Source organism: Moschus berezovskii, chromosome 24 (genome assembly GCF_049115385.1).
Source record: "Moschus berezovskii isolate FMDL1 chromosome 24, NW_MosBer_1.0, whole genome shotgun sequence".
NCBI classification, from domain to species: domain Eukaryota; kingdom Metazoa; phylum Chordata; class Mammalia; order Artiodactyla; family Moschidae; genus Moschus; species Moschus berezovskii.
In genome coordinates, this window is record NC_142483.1 from 25233410 (window position 1) to 25252830 (window position 19421).

Below are 19421 nucleotides of genomic sequence, written 5' to 3' on the forward strand. Positions count from 1 at the left end.
TTTTTAAATAACACAGCCATTGGCAAAGAGTAGCCACCAGAAACAATGGACATGTTGGGTTCACTGTCCTTGCATTATTTTTTGTAAAAGCTGTAGAATGTTCCACAGTAAAACCTAAATATATCCTTCAGAGAGTGGTCTTTTGGCACCAAGAACAAAAACAGATTGATTTTTGAAAGTTAAAAAAAAAAAGAGACATAAACACAAAGCTCAGTTTTAGAGCAAGAGAGGACAAAAATCAGACTGTTTTCTGCAGCAAAGATCCGATTTGCTCTTGGCTAGAAAAACTGTACACAGGGACAAGGCTACAAGAAAACAGAAGTAAAGTGTCGTTCTTCTGGATGCTGAAATAGACCAGGTCCCACATAAACAGAAAACAGGACAGCTCCTCATCATCCTGTTGAATGAACATCTGAAATGTCACCTCTTAAACCCCACCTAGAGTCAACAGGCAGAAACACTTAAGTATAATTCATGAAGCCTTGTCAGTTATTTATTTATTTATAGCTCAGTATAAATTATCAGACAGAGAACCAGCTGATCAGAATGCCTAGTGATGAGAAAATGAACATATTAGGATCCAAACTGAGAAGAAATCAAAGAGGAATAGAGAGGAAAGGAAGAAACATGTGGTGGATGGCCTGATCTACCTTCACCATCCTAATAAGAAGCGACAAGAGAAAATTCATTCATGCGGCCAACAAATTTTAGCGAGCACCTGTGGAAACAGTGACAGACTTTGTCTTCTCGGGCTCCAAAATCACTGCACGTGGTGACTGCAGCCATGAAATTAAAAGATGCTTGCTCCTTGGAAGTAGAGCTATGACAAACCTAGACAGCATGCTGAAAAGCAGAGACATTACTTTGCCCACAAAGGTCCGTCTAGTCAAAGCTATGGTTTTCCCAGGAGTCATGTATGGATGTTAGAGTTGGACTACAAAGAAAGCTGATCGCCGAAGAATTGATGCTTTTGAACTGTGGTGTTGGAGAAGACTCTTGAGAGTCCACTGGACTGCAAGGAGATCCAACCAGTCCCTTCTAAAGGAAATCAGTCCTGAATAATCATTGGGAGGACTGATGCTGAAGCTGAAGCTCGAATACTTTGGCCACCTGATGAGAAGAACTGACTCACTGGAAAAGACCCTGATGCTGGGAAAGACTGAAGTCAGGAAGAGAAGAGGACGACAGAGGATGAAATGGTTGGATGGCATCACCGGCTCAATGGACATGTGTTTGAGCAAGCTCTGGGAGTTGGTGATGGACAGGGAAGCCTGGCATGCTGCAGTCCATGGGGTTGCAAACAGTCAGACATAACGGGGCGACTGTACTGAACTGATGACTCGCCAGGTACTATTTTAGGGAAATAGAGCCATGAACACGTGAGATAAATTTCTTATTTTCATGAGCCTTACATTCCAATGGGAAGAGAGACAGACAATAAAGAAGCAACAAAAGAAGATATGGTGAAATTATATCAAAGCTGCTGCTGCATTGCTTCAGTCGTGTCCAACTCTGTGTGACCCCATAGACGGGAGCCCACCAGGCTCCCCCATCCCTGGGATTATCCAGGCAAGAACACTGGAGTAGGTTGCCATTTCCTTCTCCAATGCAAGAAAGTGAAAAGTGAAAGTGAAGTCACCCAGTCGTGTCCAACTCCCAGCGACCCCATGGATTACAGCCTACCAGGCTCCTCCATCCATGGGATTCTCCAGGCAAGAGTACTGGAGTGGGGTGCCATTGCCTTCTCTGATATCAAGGCTATGAAGACACAAACCAAAATGGAGAGATGGCATGTGATCCAGGTAGCTCTCTTATATGAGGGTCAGTGTGAACACTGAGGCCAGCTCAGACTGGCTCTGGAGAACCAATTACATGCATCTCTTTCCAACTCCAGTGATGCAACAAATCAGTGTCTCCCTGCCACCAGAGCCAGTTGTTAAGCCTTTAGGAGCACACCACCAGATGAGGAGGTCTTCCTGAAAAGACACTAAATAGACAAGTCAATCTTGTGACCTTCTTGGGTGGGGTTGGGGGGTGGGGAAGGAAGCAAGCCCAGAGACCCCAAAAGCAGAATTCACAGGAAACCAAGCAAGATAAAGCACCGTGTTTTAAAACAAGAACAGAATTATTTTGTTAAACTGTTGTAATACATTCCAATTGGTCAAAATAAACACGTAATGTCAAAACAAAACTCAAAAAAGCACAAAGAACTATATTCAATTGTGTAATGGTCCTAAGTCCCTCATTACAGCGACGGGAAGGGTCTGGTGGTGGTGTTGTGGTTTTTAAATTGTGTCTTATTTATTGTCTCCATTCTGTCTGTAAAAAAAAAAAAGTGGAGGGGCAGTTTTGGTTCCTGGGTAATTTGCAAAACCACAAAATTCACTTACAAAAATATGTAAGCGTGACCTATAATATTACCAGTTTGGGAAACTACAATCACACCCTTTCCAACTTTTGGAGTCTGGGTTATTCAGGGAATCTTAGCATTTTATGAATGCAAAGGAACTGAAGAGGCATATCCACTTATTTTAGGTATGAAGAAAGGTCCAAATAGGTAACATACTGGAGATAACAGTACTAGTCACCTAGCTTGTTCACGATTATCTGTTTCATTTGATGCCATATTTGTTTTCTTCTTTTTTTTTTTTTTTCAGCCCCACTGTGCATCATGTGGAATTTTAGTTCCTCAACCAGGGATCAAATACATGCCCTCTGCATTGGAAGCACTGAGTCTTAACATCTAGAGTGCCAGGGAAGTTCAATGCCATATTTTCAATATCACTCTATATCCTAGGACAGTGGTGCTCAAAATTGAGCATGCATCAGAATCACCTGAGGACTTGTTTAAAACACCCACAGGCTGCATGCTCCTGAGTTTAGGTATCTGTAGGGCTGGGGTAAGGGCCAGGAATCTGCACATATAACCAGTTCCCTGGTGATGTCAACGCCACTGGTCTGGGGACCCTACCTGAAATTCACTGACCCAAGAACTAGAAGCATGGGTTTTGCAACCTAACACAGCTGAGTTCCAGCTCCACTTCAGCCACTTGTACTACCCTTGGAAAAGCCACCCAAACCCTCTGGACTTCAGTCTCTGACATGTAAGTTCAGTTGGGAGGAATAAAGAAATGCCCATAAAGCACTAGCTCAGCCAAGGGCAAGGCCTTTTAGAAGCAAGTGCTCAAAAAATACTAGTTACATCCTACAGAAATGTTTCCTTAATCATCGTAGCTCCCCGTTATCTGCTATTTCCCTTTCTGTGATTTCAGTTACCTACAGTCAACCACAGTCTGAAAATATTAAACAGAAAATTCCACAAATACACAATTCACACGTTTTAAATTGTGCACCAAGTAACATGATTAAAGTTCCCACCTTCCCACTCTGTCCTGCCCAGGACATGAATCATCCCTTTGTCCAGGGTATCCTGCCCATTAGTCACTTAGAAGTTCCTTTATCAAATCAACTGTCCAGATATAGCAGTTCTTGTATTCAAGTGACCCTTATCATGCTCCCAATGGCCCCAAAGCACAGGAGGAGAGATGCTGGTAGTTCAGATCTGCCAAAGAGAAGCCATAAAGTACTTCCTTGAAGTGAAAAGGTGGATGTTCTCAACTTAATAAAATCATATGCTGTGGAGACTCCCCTGGTTAAGGCTGCACTTTTACCCCAGAAGGCAAGGATTTGATCCCTGAACTGGGAACTAAGATCCCATATGCCACATGGCACAACCAAAAAAAATCATAAGCTGTGGATACTAAGATCTACAGTAAGAATGAATTTTCTATCTGTAAATTCATGAAGAAGGAAAAAAGAAATACATGCTAGTTTTGCTTTCATACTTAAAACTGCAAAGTTGCAGCTGCAGTACATGATAAGTGCTTCGATATTAATAAGATAGAAAAGGCAATAAATTTGTACAGTAAGGTATTTTGAGAGACCACTTTCACATACCTTTTATTACAGTATACAGTTAAAATTTGTTCTATTTTCTCATGTTGTTAATCTCTCACTGTGCCTAATTTGGAATGCACCATTCGAAAATACTTCACTTTTCTCCCTTTTCAACGTACACTAGAATAGTTAAAGCGCAAAAGATAGATAAGATCAAAGATTGGCAAAGATATGGCAGAACTGGAACATGTATAGCAGCTTCATTCATAATAGGTGAAAAAAAAAAAAACAGTCCAAATGTCCATTGAGAAACAAAAATATAAACAATCTGGTATATGTATGCAATGTAATACTACCCCACAATACAAAACAATCATGATACACACAATATGAAATCTCCAAAATATTTTATTGAGGGAAAAAACCCAGACACAAAAGAGTACATAGTGCATTATTTCATTAATATGAATTTCAATGATAGACAAGACTAACCCAAAGTGAGAGAAATCAAATAGTCAATGCCTCTGGAAGAGATGGAGGGAACTGACTGGAAAAGTGCAGGAGGGAAATTTCTGAGGTAATGCTCTGTATCTTGATTTGGGTGAAGCGGACATGAGCATATACATTTGTCAAAACCCATCAAACTATATACTTAAGATCTGTGCATTTTACTACAGGTAAATATAAACCTATATAGTATATATAGTACATGTATATATATATCTTATTATATATATGAAGTGATTTATTTTATATAGCATATATATGTAAATTTCTTAAGGCAATTTTGTGACAAAAAACTGTGATCCCTCATTTAAAATAAACCAACTCCAACTGAGTAGATCCATTTAGCCTGATTCTTTCACATTCATTCCATTTCGTCGCTCAGTCGTGTCCGACTCTATGCGACCCTGTGGACTGTAACCTACCAGGCTTCTCCGTCCATGGGATTTTCCAGGCAAGAATTACTGGAGTGGGTTACCGTTTCCTTCTCCAGGAGATCTTCCCGACCCAGGGATCGAACCCGGGTCTCCCACATTGGAGGCAGACGCTTTAACCTCTGAGCCACCAGGGAACAGACCAGTGCTATTTCATATACCATTTACAACAGACTAGTTTGGTCTGTGCAACTTTCCAGAGAGCTGCCATGAAATAGAAAGAGCAGAATCCTCTCCCACAAGAGGACCATGACATTTCCATAGAGACAGCACCCAGAGTGACCCACGGCCCTGGGAGTAGCTAGTTTAAGGTGCAGACAACTCAAAAGTATTATTTTCCTTTACCAAGTAGGAGCCTATATAATATGATTAAAACACAGTAATGAAGACACAAGAAGAACAATTTTGTAGCATAATTTAAATCATATTCTCAATACGAAAGAGAAGGCTGGTGATGGTGAAGCCTGGATGGGAGGGGAGTTTGGGGGAGAATGGATACACATATATATGTATGGTTGAGTCCCTTCCCTGTTTACCTGAAACTACTGCAACGTTGTTAAATTGGCTATATCCCAATACAAAATAAAAAGTTTCAAGCTACCAAAAAAAAAGAGAGAAGGCTGGTGAAATGCTTTCCAGTGCCTTCTTTCTGTAATGAAGATGTTAGAAGAGCTGTCTGCGCCTGTGTAATCATGACGGGAAATAGTAGCTTTCACATTGTGGTGGATTTCAGGCCATTCAACTGTCCCCATCCATAACTTTATTCCACTACAAGAAGAACAAATAGGTTTGCATACACACACGTGCACACACACTATCTATGAGCATTCTTGCGTAGCACACAGAATAATTCCGGGTGAAAGGAAATAAGATGGGGAGACCATAGCTTCCTTCAAACCCAGAGGCGTCTGATTCCAAACACACTTAGTTATCTGATTGACCTTTCCAAAGTTTCAGGATGATGGAGCCCTGGGACAAAGCCTCCCAATCTTTGGTAACTGGTGGAGGGAGGCTCAGCCACCCGTAGTATCTCGCACACTGAGAATGAGCTCCCATTGATCCATTAGACACCAGTAAAACGCTCCCTGCCCCCATAATCTCCAGGATAGTCAGGAACTCGTGCCCGTCCTTCTACCAGCCCTATCTCCAAGATGCCCCTGCACAGTGACCCACAGCTGATCCCATCAAATGCTACGACACAGTATTTTCTCTACAGTTGTATCAAGTCCTATGAAAGCAGGAACCTGAATTATGGTGTGAACCTCATAATTCAGATTCCTGACACTAAAAAACCCCGAGTCAGACATGACTTAGAGACTGAACAACAACAAAGTCCTCTAGGAAACCTCTGATTATACAACTGGAAGTTAGTTCCTAGTTTCCTAAATGCTAATGTTCATTTTTTAAGATCCTGTTTGTATATAGGCGTTATTTTCTTCCATGAGACTGGATGCTCCTAGAGATTGAGGACTGTTTTGTAAACTTCATTTTATCTCTAACATTGCCAGCTCAGTAGATAGCACAGAAGTGTCTCAAAATGTTTGGTGATATAGGAAGTGGAACCCGCTTTAATGTAGTAATGGTAATACACTGGGTTATTATCATTCCACACCTAATACCTAATAAAGTACTAACACATTTTTTTTAAAAAAAGCTAAACTTAGAAGCTAAATAAATAATTATTGTTACATTTCACTTGAAACGTAACAATAATAGCTAGTCTTTATTGAGCACTTATTATGTGCCAGGCACTATTCTGCATCCAAAGTTTATGTAATACAAAACAGCCAGTTTACAGATAAGGGAGATGTATTTCCAGGTGAGACAAGGTGTTGGACCTTAAGCAAAGCTGAGGCGATGTGCAGTAAGTGAGGCATATTCTCCTTTCAATGAGCTTACCACCTTGTATGGAAAGAAGGGAAGGGATCTAACGCATAGTTCAGAATAAGTAAAAAACCTATACACAAGACACACATTTAGGGGATTCCAGAGGAAGGCTGATTTCTTCATCCTGGCAGGATGCCTGTGGGCTTCTTGGAGGAGGTGTGCAAGCAGATAATGAGGACACAAATGGAAGGAGATTTCCGTAACTGTCAGTCCCTCAGCTCCCAAAGCTACCAAAAGGCCCGTCTCTTCTCCCTGTCCCCCTCCTCCACTTCATCTGGAACAGGCCTGTTTCCAAAGGACTAGCTAAGCCCAGCCCTCCTTTCCTCTGACACAGTCCTCCAGCTGCTGCTTGCCCTTTCAAGCATGCAGGCACATATGTGAACTTTTCACCAGGGCTCAACCTGGTGCTTTTGCAGGGAAGAACTTGCATCATGGTGCTTGGTCATACAAGGGACCCCTTTAAGGGAATCCAGTCCTTCTCTACTGGACTACATCAGGGACAGGCCTAAGCCTATACCAAACTAAGATGCAAGGGACTCCCCCCAAGCTGCAGCCATCAGAAGGGTCATCACTCCTCTCCAAGCTTCTGAGAGGTGAATTTGCTTCCACTCCCTTCTCTCAAGTGCACCCCTCAGGTCTTCCACACTCACCCCCCACCTCTTCCTCTTTGGTGGTTAAGGCTCTGCAACAAGGATTTTCAAACCCTCACTCTTGGCATCTGTGTGACCTTGGACAAGTAACTGAACCAACATCAGTAAATGAAACGTCAGTCCCAGTTTCCTTATCCGTAACATGGGGTTTATAAGAAAAACTCGCTCTCAGAATTGTTGTGCATCAGAACAAAAGAGTGCAAGGAAAGCATTTTACACAGAACCTGACACAGAACCTAATAAGCGAACAAGAAACAGCTATAATCATCTTCACAGGGATGATGACAATGGTTGCAGTGATGAGGATGGTGGTGATGTTGTTGGCAATACTTGGGTTTGAATGGCGCTGAAATACCCTCTCTATTCTCCCCCCACACCGCCACCCACAAGTCTGGGGCCAGGCCACATGGGTAGAGACACATGCGTCATCCAGCTGTGGGGTGAATGCAAGATCTTCAGGCTGCAGGCTTTGGGACTGAAAGGTGGTGATGCCCTAGCCCACCTGGCCGGTCACGGGGTGATGCTGATTTTCTGATTAAGGAAGTCCAACAATCAAAGACCCTTAACTCCTTCATACCCATTCTCCAGGTCTGAAAACAGCTAAGAGATCAAAGAACGCAGTAGCTGCGCCCGCTGCAACACTCGCCCAGGGAGCCAGGAGAGCGTCCACTTTGCCCCTGCCTCAGTTCCCCAACTCTCCTCCCGGTGCAGGCAAGCCACTGCTGCACTTGCTGGCGGAGATAACAGGTTAGCAAACCGGGCCAGGGAAAAATCTCTGGGCTTCCCCGAGCTAACCCAAGCCCCTCTTCCCAACGCAGGTGGGCAAACAACCCACAACCTCTCAACAACTTGGTGTATTTCACCATCACTGGGCACACGGCCTCAACATCGCCCCTCTGACGCGTTCGTAGGAGAAAAGCGGGAAATCGGAAGGGGGGCGGGGGTAGGCTCCTCAGGCCGGTTCCCTCTTCTGGGGGCGCCTCCAGAAGGCGCGTCCCGACTTACCTTGTCTGACGGCTTTGAAGGTGACGGCCTCCTTGCAGCTGTCGATGACTCCCAGTACGTCATAGCGGGGCAAGCCGGACACCCGGATCCCCTGCACCTCCAGAAGCAACTCGCCCTCGCCCAGCCGAGGGCCCTCGCCGCCGCCGGGACGCCCCGCCGCCTCGGTCGCCGTCACCGCTCCGACATACGGAAACTCTCCATTCTCCGCGCCCCCCAGCACCGTCACCCCCAGCTCTCCCTGGGGTCCCCGCTTCACGGTGCACTCGTGAACCCTGCTAGTCCAGTGGTTCTTCTTCTGGATCACTTTCGACATGATGAGTTACACCCCTCCAACCCCCGCCAAAAAAAATAATGATAAAATGAGAGACAGGTGCCCCCCACAGCACAAGCCCCCAAGCCCCTGCTGGTTCATGGGAGAGACATCTCCCCCCAAACAACGCAGCGGGAGAGAGAAACTTGGCAGCCTCGCTCCCTAGCACACACTCGCTCACTCAAGCCATCATAAAACAAACTTTCTGGGCTTCCCCGCGAGCCCTGCACAGGCGCCCGCGAGCTTTGTTTGCATTCCGGTGCTTCTCGGTCCACGTTCCGGCGCCCGACCGTGCTCTCTGGGACCAGAGTCCACTCTGCGCCGCTTGGATTATTTTTTTTTCCTTCCTTCCTTTCTTTCTTGCCTCTTAGAAATGCGGCGTCTCCTCTCTGCCTCCCGCCCGGATCTCCTTTCCTCGCTGGCGGGCAGTTTCTGAGGCTGAGGGAAGCCCTTCCAGCCAGTTGCTGGGAGCCCTGGAGACGCGGTAGCTGAGCGGGGGCGGGGGAACAGGAGGGAAGTGCCTGCGTCCCCTTTAAGCAGATACAAAGGCTTGGCTTGTTTTGTTACAGTTCATTCTATTCCGCGCCGCCGAGCGCAGCGGCCGGCGAGAGGAGACGCGCGCGCATGCGCCCCGCGACCGCCTGCCGGCCGGCCCGCCCCACCCCGCCTTCCCGAAGTGAGAGATTCCAATGTGGTTCCCGTTGGGTCCTAAGTCCGACCCTTCCAGGCTCAGCCACTTTTCTCCCCCTTCACACACCCCTCTCATTCCTACTTTTATTTCAGTGCTCACGACTCTGGATAGCCTTTCGGGGGTCTGGGAGACAAGCAAGTGTTTTACTCCAACTGTCTGCAACTTTTGAACACATGGGCAGTCTGCTTGGGCATTTTAAAACCATTTCAAACAGGTGGGGGTTGGGGAGGCTCACACTCACCCTCGCGCTCACACTCACGCACACACGCACGCACACACGCCGGCCTAAGCTTCCTTACCGCCCTCGGCCAGTGGCTGGCCACGCTGTCGGTCACCCGGCCCACCCCCCCGCCGCAATTCCCTCTAATACCTTGAACCTAACCCAGAGGAGTGCGCCTGCCCGCTTCCCCCCAACCTGCACTGTGCGGGCGGGTTCTGGTCTTGGAGCAGGGTGTGCTCCAGCCTCTGCGACCCTGGGGAGGGGGGGCCTTGGTGGTCCCCCAAATGGGATCTGTCACACGCTCACACACGTATGCACACACTTATCTGCATCCTTAAACTTGAGGGCCAACTTTTCTGGACGCAGATAAAGTATAAGACGAAGGAAAGAAGCCAAAAAGCAAGAGGGGCTTGGGGTCTTCAACCGAAAAGGGTCTAGCTCTTTAAAACTCCCTTGCGGCCAGAGACCTCTGGAGCCAGGCGTCGGTCCTGGACTCGAGTTCCCGGCTGAGCTGGGCAGCCTTTGGACCCGCCCCGGGGCCAGGAGATAAGGATCACTCCTGGGTCTGGGATCTGCACCCGAGTCCTGGCGCCCGCGGGGGCGTGGGCGCGGCAGCCACCTCTCAGAATTCGCAGCCGGGAGTTGCTGCTGCCTCGGGCGCTGCCCGAGGGCGGGGGTAGAGCCAACTAAAGTCCCTGCTAGGTTTCAGAACATGCTCGGGGGCTGCGGACAGAAAGAATATCTTGCACCGGCAAGGCTACCCTCCCCAAATACTCCCCAATCGGCCTGGGCGATAGTCTCCTAAACGTTTTCTTTTCCTCAGTGATTTATAACTTGTTTATCCATCTTGGGTCACAAGAGAGATTTCAAGTGCTAAATAAGGAAGGTGAGTGTAAAGGACTCCGAAAGGACGGGGTGCCGCAGAGGTCACGGTTGAGAGCCGGGCTCTGAGGTTCTCACCGGTCCAGTGTCCGTGTGATCTTGACCAAGCGCTGGGACCCCTCAGAACCTGAGTTTCTTAAGTGTAACAATACCTGACAAGATTCTTGGGAGTATTACGGGGAGGACACTTGTAAAGTGATATGTAATAAAAGCTTACTAGAAGTAGTAGTACTAGTAGTAGTTTGAAAATTTAGGAATCATTCGGGGTTTCAAGTTACATGGTAATTCCTCCTCTTCTTTCTGAAACTTAAAATATATAGGCATACATTTAAATATTTTAAAGCACTGCTTATAGGGCACTTTTCTAAGCCAATAAAAATAAGAGAAGAACGTTGCTACTTCTCTCTTGAGATATCCAAAACTGAAAAATCCTATTGCCTTCTAGTATTTGTAAAAGAAGGAAGTGAACAGTTTTCCATGGCTCTTCTTGGTAAAGGAAACCATCTTCAGCCTCTTTTCTCAGAAGATATCCATTTGCCTCCAGCTTGACTGGATCAAAATGAATGAGAAATTAAAAAGGTTCAGTCCGAAAACCAAACAAAGATTCAGCCAGTCAGAATCTTAAGGATAGGTTCTATCATCTGGATGTTTAAGGTTGCCTTTACATGGTGCTAGTACACACCACTGAGGACCACAAGTCTATCATCTTGATTCCTGAGCTCACAGACACTTTTAGGGTAAGAATCTATGTCCACATCTTCTTGGACAGTATATACTCCAGGAAGGTAGTGAATATTGGCAGTTTCGTTTACTGATGTATTCCCAGTTCTTAGTATCTGGTACCTTGTTAATGTTCAAATATTTGGTGAGTGAATCATCTTCCCAAAATGCACATTTTTGAGTACCACCTTAAGAGTGAAATCACCAGATTTCCCTACAGATCATTGGGAAGCTTGACCTATATTTCCCACTTCCCACACTCCATATTTTACAACTGTGGGTGCCTACGATTACTCGCCAGGAATTCTCCCACTTGCCTCTAATCAGCGGTCACCTACCTAGAGGAGGCCAAACAATAGACCAGATCAAGTGGTCGGCAGTTCCTCCCACTGGCAGCAGCACCATTTTCCCTCTCCAGGGTTCCACATGACCCTGAAGCAGAGAAGAGGAGAGGACTTGGAATTTCGCCTACTTCAGATTCTAGGTGTGGAATAACCCCCCAAAAAGAAGGGAAAAGTGAGGACTCAGACAGCAAGGTAAAGAGAGGTATGTGAAAGTGAAAGTCGCTCAGTTCAGTTCAGTCGCTCAGTCGTGTCCTCTCTCCGCGACCCCATGAATCACAGCACGCCAGGCCTCCCTGTCCATCACCAACTCCCGGAGTTCACTCAAACTCATGTCCACAGAGTCAGTGATGCCATCCAGCCATCTCATTCTCTGTTGCTCAGTCGTGTCCAACTCTTTGCAACCCCATGGACTATACAGTCCAAGGAGTTCTCCAGGCCAGAATACTGGAGTGGGTAGCCTTTCCCTTCTCCAGGAGATCTTCCCAACCCCAAGACTGAACCCAGGTCTCCCACATTGCAGGTGGATTCTTTACCAGCTGAGCCACAAGGGAAGCCCATACCTTGGCAGAAGCCCTCTTTATTTTTATGGATGCCAATCCTTGACTAAAGTCTGATCTGACAAACATGCTTAAGCCAGAGAAGTATGTCAAAGAGAGGTATAGAGAGACATAATAAAATCCAGGAATTTAAAAAGAAGTAATTTGAACTTTCAAAACAGCTAAGACTGCCAATTTTCAGACATTAAGTTTATGATGTTCCCAAACTCTCTGCCTCTCCTCTAAACTTTTCTGTTTGTTCTCTTTCTCCTGGTTCAGTTCCTGTGTCCCAGATTGGTAGGAGCTTCAGGGCAGAAATCATATTTATTCTACCCAAACTTTGAGTCCTCAGTACCTAAACCCATGCCTTGAGGTGAGTGTGCACCTACACACTTGATGAATGAATGTGTGAATGCACGGGTGAAGTGGGACCTTAAACTATGTAGTATGTGACCTTTAGCATGAAACCCATTTAGATTCCCTGGCCTTTCAGTGGTTAGTTAGGACCACACATTTCTGTTGCAGGGGGCGTGAGTTCCCCGTAGCGTGGCCAAAAAATTAAGTAAAAAAAAAAATACATGAAACCCATTTAGATTTGGTGGCTAAAACTGATATTTATAGATTGTTTTCTTGAGAGTGTATAGTTATCTTGAAGTAGATTTTTCTTCAATATATATAAAGAAGAACCCTGTGTTCTGGCTTCTCTCACTTACATTATGACTTTGACAATACATTCTAATGGGGGAAATAATGCCATAAAATACCTGAGGTTTACCGTGTGTGCCAGGATAGTAATGTGCATTATTTTATTTAATCACTATAGCAATTGTGTGAGGTAGGTATGGTCTTGATTTTGTATGCATGACTTTGATTTTAGAGGAAAGTAAAGCTAGATAAGTAAAGAAACTTGCTCAAGAGCCTGGAAATGATAGAGCTATGATGTGAACCCAGGGGCCCGAACCAAAGCCCACATTCAGAACTACAGCCCTATGGGAGGGTAGGACGTGGCTATCCACCATCTAGCATATTTGGGTACCAGCATATTTTGGCTCCAGTATCCTCCACATAGTGTGTGCATACCAGTTAAGACACTCTCCTATCTCTTCCTTTTAAACTGAAAGAATACAGTGTTCCACTCTGGAATCCAATCTGCAACCCTCCTTCTGTGGGCTCTGAAGATCAAGTAATTTACTGGAATGTAAAGAGGATTAACTTGCAAACATTTCTGAAGTGTCTAGAGATCTGTGGGCTCTGGTACAGGTGACATGCCAATACACTGTTACTGCAGAAGCAGTTCAACAACAAAATCTTAATAAACGTGATTAAGAAGTAAACTGTGACATAATAAACTGCAAAAATGATGGTCTTATTTTCCTATAGCTAGTTCCACTCAAAGAAAATCCACAAATGTAAAATTGTGCATTTCTTTCTTCCAAAGACATTTCTTTTCAAAGGTTTCTAGTTGTGAGTAAAGAAAGCACTACTGCAGTCTAAAGTGGTAACTTACCTCCTTTTTCTGAAAATGTGAAGACAGGAGATAAGTTGGTTGACTGTGAGGCAAAAGAGAACATATAAATTGGTTATCTTTTAGTTTCTGAAGAATGTCATCAAGATGCATATAGTAAAGATATCAAGGTAAATGCTTCATATTTAATAAGGTAACTTGACTCCAAACTGGTAATTTAGAGCAGATCAACAAAGGAAGTTAAAACCCTTATTTCAGATAGAGGGAAACAGTGAGGACCAGTTTCTGAGTCATCTCCTGAAGGCACTTTTACAATTCCCTTGATAACATATTCTTTTCCTCACAGGGAGGCAGACAGGTTTTTTCTGACCACAATACCCATCTAGCCCTTTCAGCTAGGGAAGAAAAAATAAAATGTTAATTCTTGTGATCTTCCAAGCCATCACACGTGAACTATTATTTTCATATCCAATGGCAAGCCACTCCAGTACTCTTGCCTAGAAAATCCCATGGATGGAGGAGCCTGGTAGGCTGCAGTCCGTGGGGTCGCTAAGGGTCGGACACGACTGAGCGACTTCACTTTCACTTTTCACTTTCACACATTGGAGAAGGAAATGGCAACCCACCCCAGTGTTCTTGCCTGGAGAATCCCAGGGACGGGGGACCCTAGTGGGCTTCCGTCTATGGGGTCACACAGAGTCGGACACGACTGAAGTGACGCAGCAGCAGCAGAGGAGGGACTCCAGGAAGAGAGTTTAATCCTGGCTAATGTACTGATTCACTTCCATGGGAAAAAATTAATATTGGTAACTAGAAGATTTGAAATTTCAATGTTGGCTGTGAGGAACCAAAAGAAACCCAAGAATTTATTATGGGAGTCTCTCCTAAAATTTCCCAAATATTCAGCTATACTGTAGCATGTGATCCTGCATAATTCCACTGAAAATATACCTGGTGACAGTAAATTTCCTCATGAATGGGATATTTGCAATTTTCTTCATAATAGATATTTGTATCTCTTTTATTTCATCTCCCACCAACTCTATGAAAATATAGTAATTGGAACATGGTAGATGCTTAAATAATACCTGGATTAGTAAAGGTGTTCATTCGGTGTATGTCTTCTTACTATATATTTAACAATTTTTATCACACTGAAGCAGAAGTGAGTGAAAGAAGAGAAAATTACACATTGAAATCAAGGATGCAATACCTGCATTTTTAAAAACACTCCATAGTATAAATTATTGCTGAACAACTTTAAAAATAGATAAATAAAACAGCAGAATTAAATCATTCAAGAATGTATTACCTACTTTTATATTTGGGTTTATCTCCTCCTGGACTTTGGCCAATATAAATATACACACATTGACACAATCTGCTTTCTTTAGTTGTCTCTCTCCTCATTTAGGATTTATGGTTAGTTTATGGAATAAAATAATTCTTTATACCTTTTATTGTGTGTGTGTGTTTGTGTGTTCTGTTGCTCAGTCGTGTCCAACTCTTTGAGGCCCCATGGACTGTAGCCCACCAGGCTCCTCTATCTGTGGGATTTCCCAGGCAAGAATACTGGAATGGGTTGCCATTTCCTCCTCCAGGGGATCTTCCCAACCCAGGGATTGAATCTGCATCTCCTGCATTGGCATGTGAATTCTTTTCCACGGTGCCACCTGGGAAGCCCCTTATCTTTTATCACTCACCAATATATCCTCCGTTTTCTATTTGTTAAATATCAACCTATATCTATCACATTTATCAGCTCAATAATATTCCATTGTTTAAATATGCCAAAATTTATTAAAACAATGCCCTATTCATGATCATTTAGGATTCTGCATGAGACTAAAGTAATTATTTGTATTAGGATGTTTTTTTTTTTTTTATTTCTTACTTTCCCTTTAAATACTTTTTATTTATTTATTTTGATCTTTATTTTTTTTTTATTTTACAATATTGTATTGGTTGGTTTTGCCATACATTGACATGAATTCGCCTCAGGTGTACATGAGTTCCCCCTCCTGAACCCCCCTCTCAGGATGTTTTGGTTGCCAGGGACAGAAACTTAGTTGAACTAACTTAGGAATAAAAGGAAATGTATTAATCCATATAACTGGCAAGACTAGAGATGAAACTAGTTTTCAGCAAGTCTAGATTAAGAGGCTCAAGCAATGCTGTCAACTTTATCCCTCCATCTCTTAGTTCTTTTTTCCTCTATTGCCCTCATCCTCTCATACTACATGTGGACTGACCTTCCAAAATCCAGGAAGGACAACCACGTGCATCTAGGTTTAGCAATCCCAAAAGAAAAATTTTTACTAACAGATGGGAAAAGCAATGAGAGAAATTTCATTCTGTATTAAAGCTTTCAGTTTCAATTGTGGAGAGTATAGATGGAGTTTGTGTACTTTTCACCAGCTTTGATAATAAACACAAGTGAGTCACAAATATGATTGGCTACCTGATCAAGCCTGGCAGTGTGTGTGTAGACCTGAGACTCAGGGAAAGGTCATTAAGGTACTTTTCTCTACAAGCTCCTATAGCGGTTACCTCTTACGCAGTTAACTAAGAGTTCCAAGAATACAAATACAGTGGGAGTTTGATTTCAATCAAAGCTGCAGTGGTTGGCCCACACATTGGTAGCTATTTTGAATATACTCTGAAGCTGGCAGTAGTGCAGGATTGTACCCTTTACAAAGGAAGCCAGTCAAGTGTTATACTTATTTAATACAGATGGTTTGTTAAACTATTTACATAACATCAATTTCAAATATTCTGAAATGAGTCTCAAGATTTTCTGAAGCTAAACTAAAAAAGAGAAAGTTAAATATTTTAAGATGATCTGTGACAGTTGCTAAATTGTTAGATTGTTTTCATTCATTTGTTCCTTCAACAAATGCTGATTAAATACTTATTTTGTCAGTTTGCACTAGGCACTGATGGTATAGAACTAAAAGACCCACTAGGCTTTTTTTTTTTTTCTGGAGGAAGATTACCTCCTAATTGGATACACAGACAAAAAAAAAAAAAATACAAGTTCAACTGTGTTGGGTAAGTTCAATAACAAGGAACTAGGGTCACTCACTGGAAAAGACTCTGATGCTGGGAAGGATTGGGGGCGGGAGAAGAAGTGGACGACAGAGAATGAGATGGCTGGATGGCATCACCGACTCGATGAACATGAGTTTGAGTGAACTCCAGGAGTTGGTGATGGACAGGGAGGCCTGGCGTGCTGTGATTCATGGGGTCGCAAAGAGTCGGACACGACTGAGCGACTGAACTGAACTGAGGGTCATCTTGGTAGACATCTCTTTAGGAAAATTATAATTGGCAAACATGGCTTCAGAAATTAAAGGTGCCATTTTTAGAAGAACTTCTTGCCTCCTCTACCTATAATTTATTTTAATAGTATTTTAATAAGTGAAAAAGAATGTCCAGTTTTATGATCACATTATGACACCTGAAGATATGTTTTATGGAACCATTCACTGAGTTCCCAGATGGTTACAGTTGAATATAGTGTGAATCTGTGTTTCCAGAAAGGACAACTCTGTCTTGCCACAAAGTGATCCAGCAAACGCTAGGTGGAGTTTTGAAAAATGACTCAGCAATCTGGAATCTGAGCAGCCTTGCTCTTTGAACTGTACTATCTTTGGAAAATTGTTCCCTATAAAATCTTGTAGCCAGATGAACGAGGACCCCCGAAGATGCGGTACTCACTTTCCAGACTTAGCACATTCCTAGAATTTTAAACTCATTTTTATGGACTGTTGCCCAGGTGAGGGGGGGCTTAGCCAAGCCAGGAACAGTCATGAGCAACATCCCCCAGGAAGTCAGTTCCCAAATTTGGACTGCTTGTATTCTGAACATTCCTGACAATTCTGGCTGAGAAATTCAGCTTGCCTAAGTTTGGGTACCCCAAGGATTTTACATGCAGCAGAGAACTGCTGAATTAAGCTTAGTATTAGAAGACATTGCAGTTTTAATTATTAAGTTAGCCCCCTGCTTTAGTGAATGCACAAGTTGGCATATGTTTGGGAATGTTTCTGTTTCCAAACTCACAGCAACTGCATTTTTTAAATGTTTGACCTTGATCATGTGACCTTTCCTCTAGAATCCTGAGAGTCCTGGGAACACTCACAGCTGAGTGATGGGAGCAAAACTAGACAGATAGCAATTCTCATTTTCTTTTATTTATGTATTTGCTTAAATCTTAGGCTACTTTGTTTTAAACTAGACCCAACTTCCCTTTCAGTTATTAATTTTATTTAAATCTATCCTCTTGATATGACTTTATACTTTGAATTGATACCACTGAGGCCTAAAACTAGTAAAGCTATGTGACCGACCTGCTAAGGCAAGCTGGCATTTTGACACTGCTCTCCAGAGAGCTGAGACTGTTCTCTAGATTAATGTTTTCGAGTTCTTTGATTGCTCTTCAGAATAAGAAACAGCACATAAAAATATATAAACACACATATATATGACTGAAACAAAAATTTCAAAAAACCATATTTATCCTTTCTGCATATGCTGTACTATGCCCTGGGTTTGGCCCACAGCCATATTTCTTAACCTTTCCCTGTATTACCTACAAGCTAAGAATGGTTTTATGTTTTTCAGTGGTTAAAAAGCAAACAAAAAAATTATAATGAGACACATTTACAATATGTCATGTGCTCTTCTGAGTCTTTGCATTTATTGACTTGTTAAATCTTTAGTGGTTAACATATTTTGAGGGAGTGCTCATGTGCAGGATGCTTTAGTAAGTGCTTTCAATGACGCTTCCCAGGTAGCTCAAATGGTAAAGAATCTGCCTGCAATGAGGGGGACCTGGGTTCGATCCCTGGGTTGGGAATATCCCCTGGAGAAGGGCATGGCAACCCACTCCAATATTCTTGCCTGGAGAATTCCAGGGACAGAGAGCCTGGCAAGCTAGTCCATGGAGTTACAAAGAGTCAGACATGGCTAAGCAACCAACATTTTCTCTTTCACTCTATGAGGCAGGGGATATTAGTAGTCACACTTAACAGATGACAAAACAGAGGCTATATCACTTGCACAGGATAACACACCTACGAAGTGGTAATTAGGATTTAATCCTAGGTTTCTCTGCTTCCAAACTTTTGGTTCTTAATACCTTTGATGTTTTCAGCTTCTTGACCATAGCTTGATACATAATATGGACCCAATGTATACTTGAAGAACGAGTGAACACGTGTATGAATGAATGAAGGGGGCCGAGATAGACTGATGGTATCCCATAGACCCTGACCAACTATGAGAACGCAGATAGATTAGGTGATTGCCTGGTGCTTTAAAAAGCAACCAATCAAATAAATAAACAAAGTAAATCTCTCACTTATTAAGTGCTGAATACTTCATGTGGACTTTCCTGGTGGCTCAGCAGTAAAGAAACACACCTGCAGTGAAGGAGATACAGGAAACTCAGGTTCGATCCCTGGGTCAGAAAGATCACCTGCAAAAGGAAATGGTAATCTATCGCAATATTCTTGCCTTGAAAATCCCATGGACAGAGGAGCCTAGCGGGCTACAGTCACAAGAGTCCGACATGACTTAGCAATTAAAACCACCACCACCAACAACAACTACTTTATGTAATTGCTTTCAACATCTTTACTCAATTAGCCCTCATAAGGACACTGTGAGGTAGATGCTATCCCTGTTTTGCAAAAGGAAGGACTGAGGTCCAGAGAGGTTAAGTACATTGCCTAGGATGATAAGACCAATATAGTTAGATCTGGTGTGACTAAGACAGATAATCTTCTTAATTACTATGCTATGTACCTCCATTTATTAATTTCTAATATCACTGTAATACTATCTACCCCTATAATTTTGTAACCAAAAGAGAC

The 19421-nt window shown here is 43.3% G+C and overlaps 1 protein-coding gene across 14 annotated transcripts in view; it reads right to left on the reverse strand.

Moving 5' to 3' along the window:
* The window catches only part of MAGI1 (membrane associated guanylate kinase, WW and PDZ domain containing 1), a 663463-nt gene extending 654146 nt beyond the window's left edge, over nt 1-9317 (reverse strand). For 6 of the 14 annotated variants that reach the window (XM_055414274.2, XM_055414273.2, XM_055414272.2 and 3 more), the window contains exon 1: nt 8378-9315. In XM_055414274.2, the coding sequence (XP_055270249.2) occupies nt 8378-8690 (313 nt within the window). In that variant the 5' untranslated portion in view covers nt 8691-9315. Of the gene's footprint in view, nt 1-8377 lie in introns of all 14 variants that reach the window. The other 8 variants (XM_055414277.2, XM_055414266.2, XM_055414267.2 and 5 more) reach the window with 2 other exon arrangements.
* Between the last annotated feature and the right edge of the window lie 10104 nt (nt 9318-19421).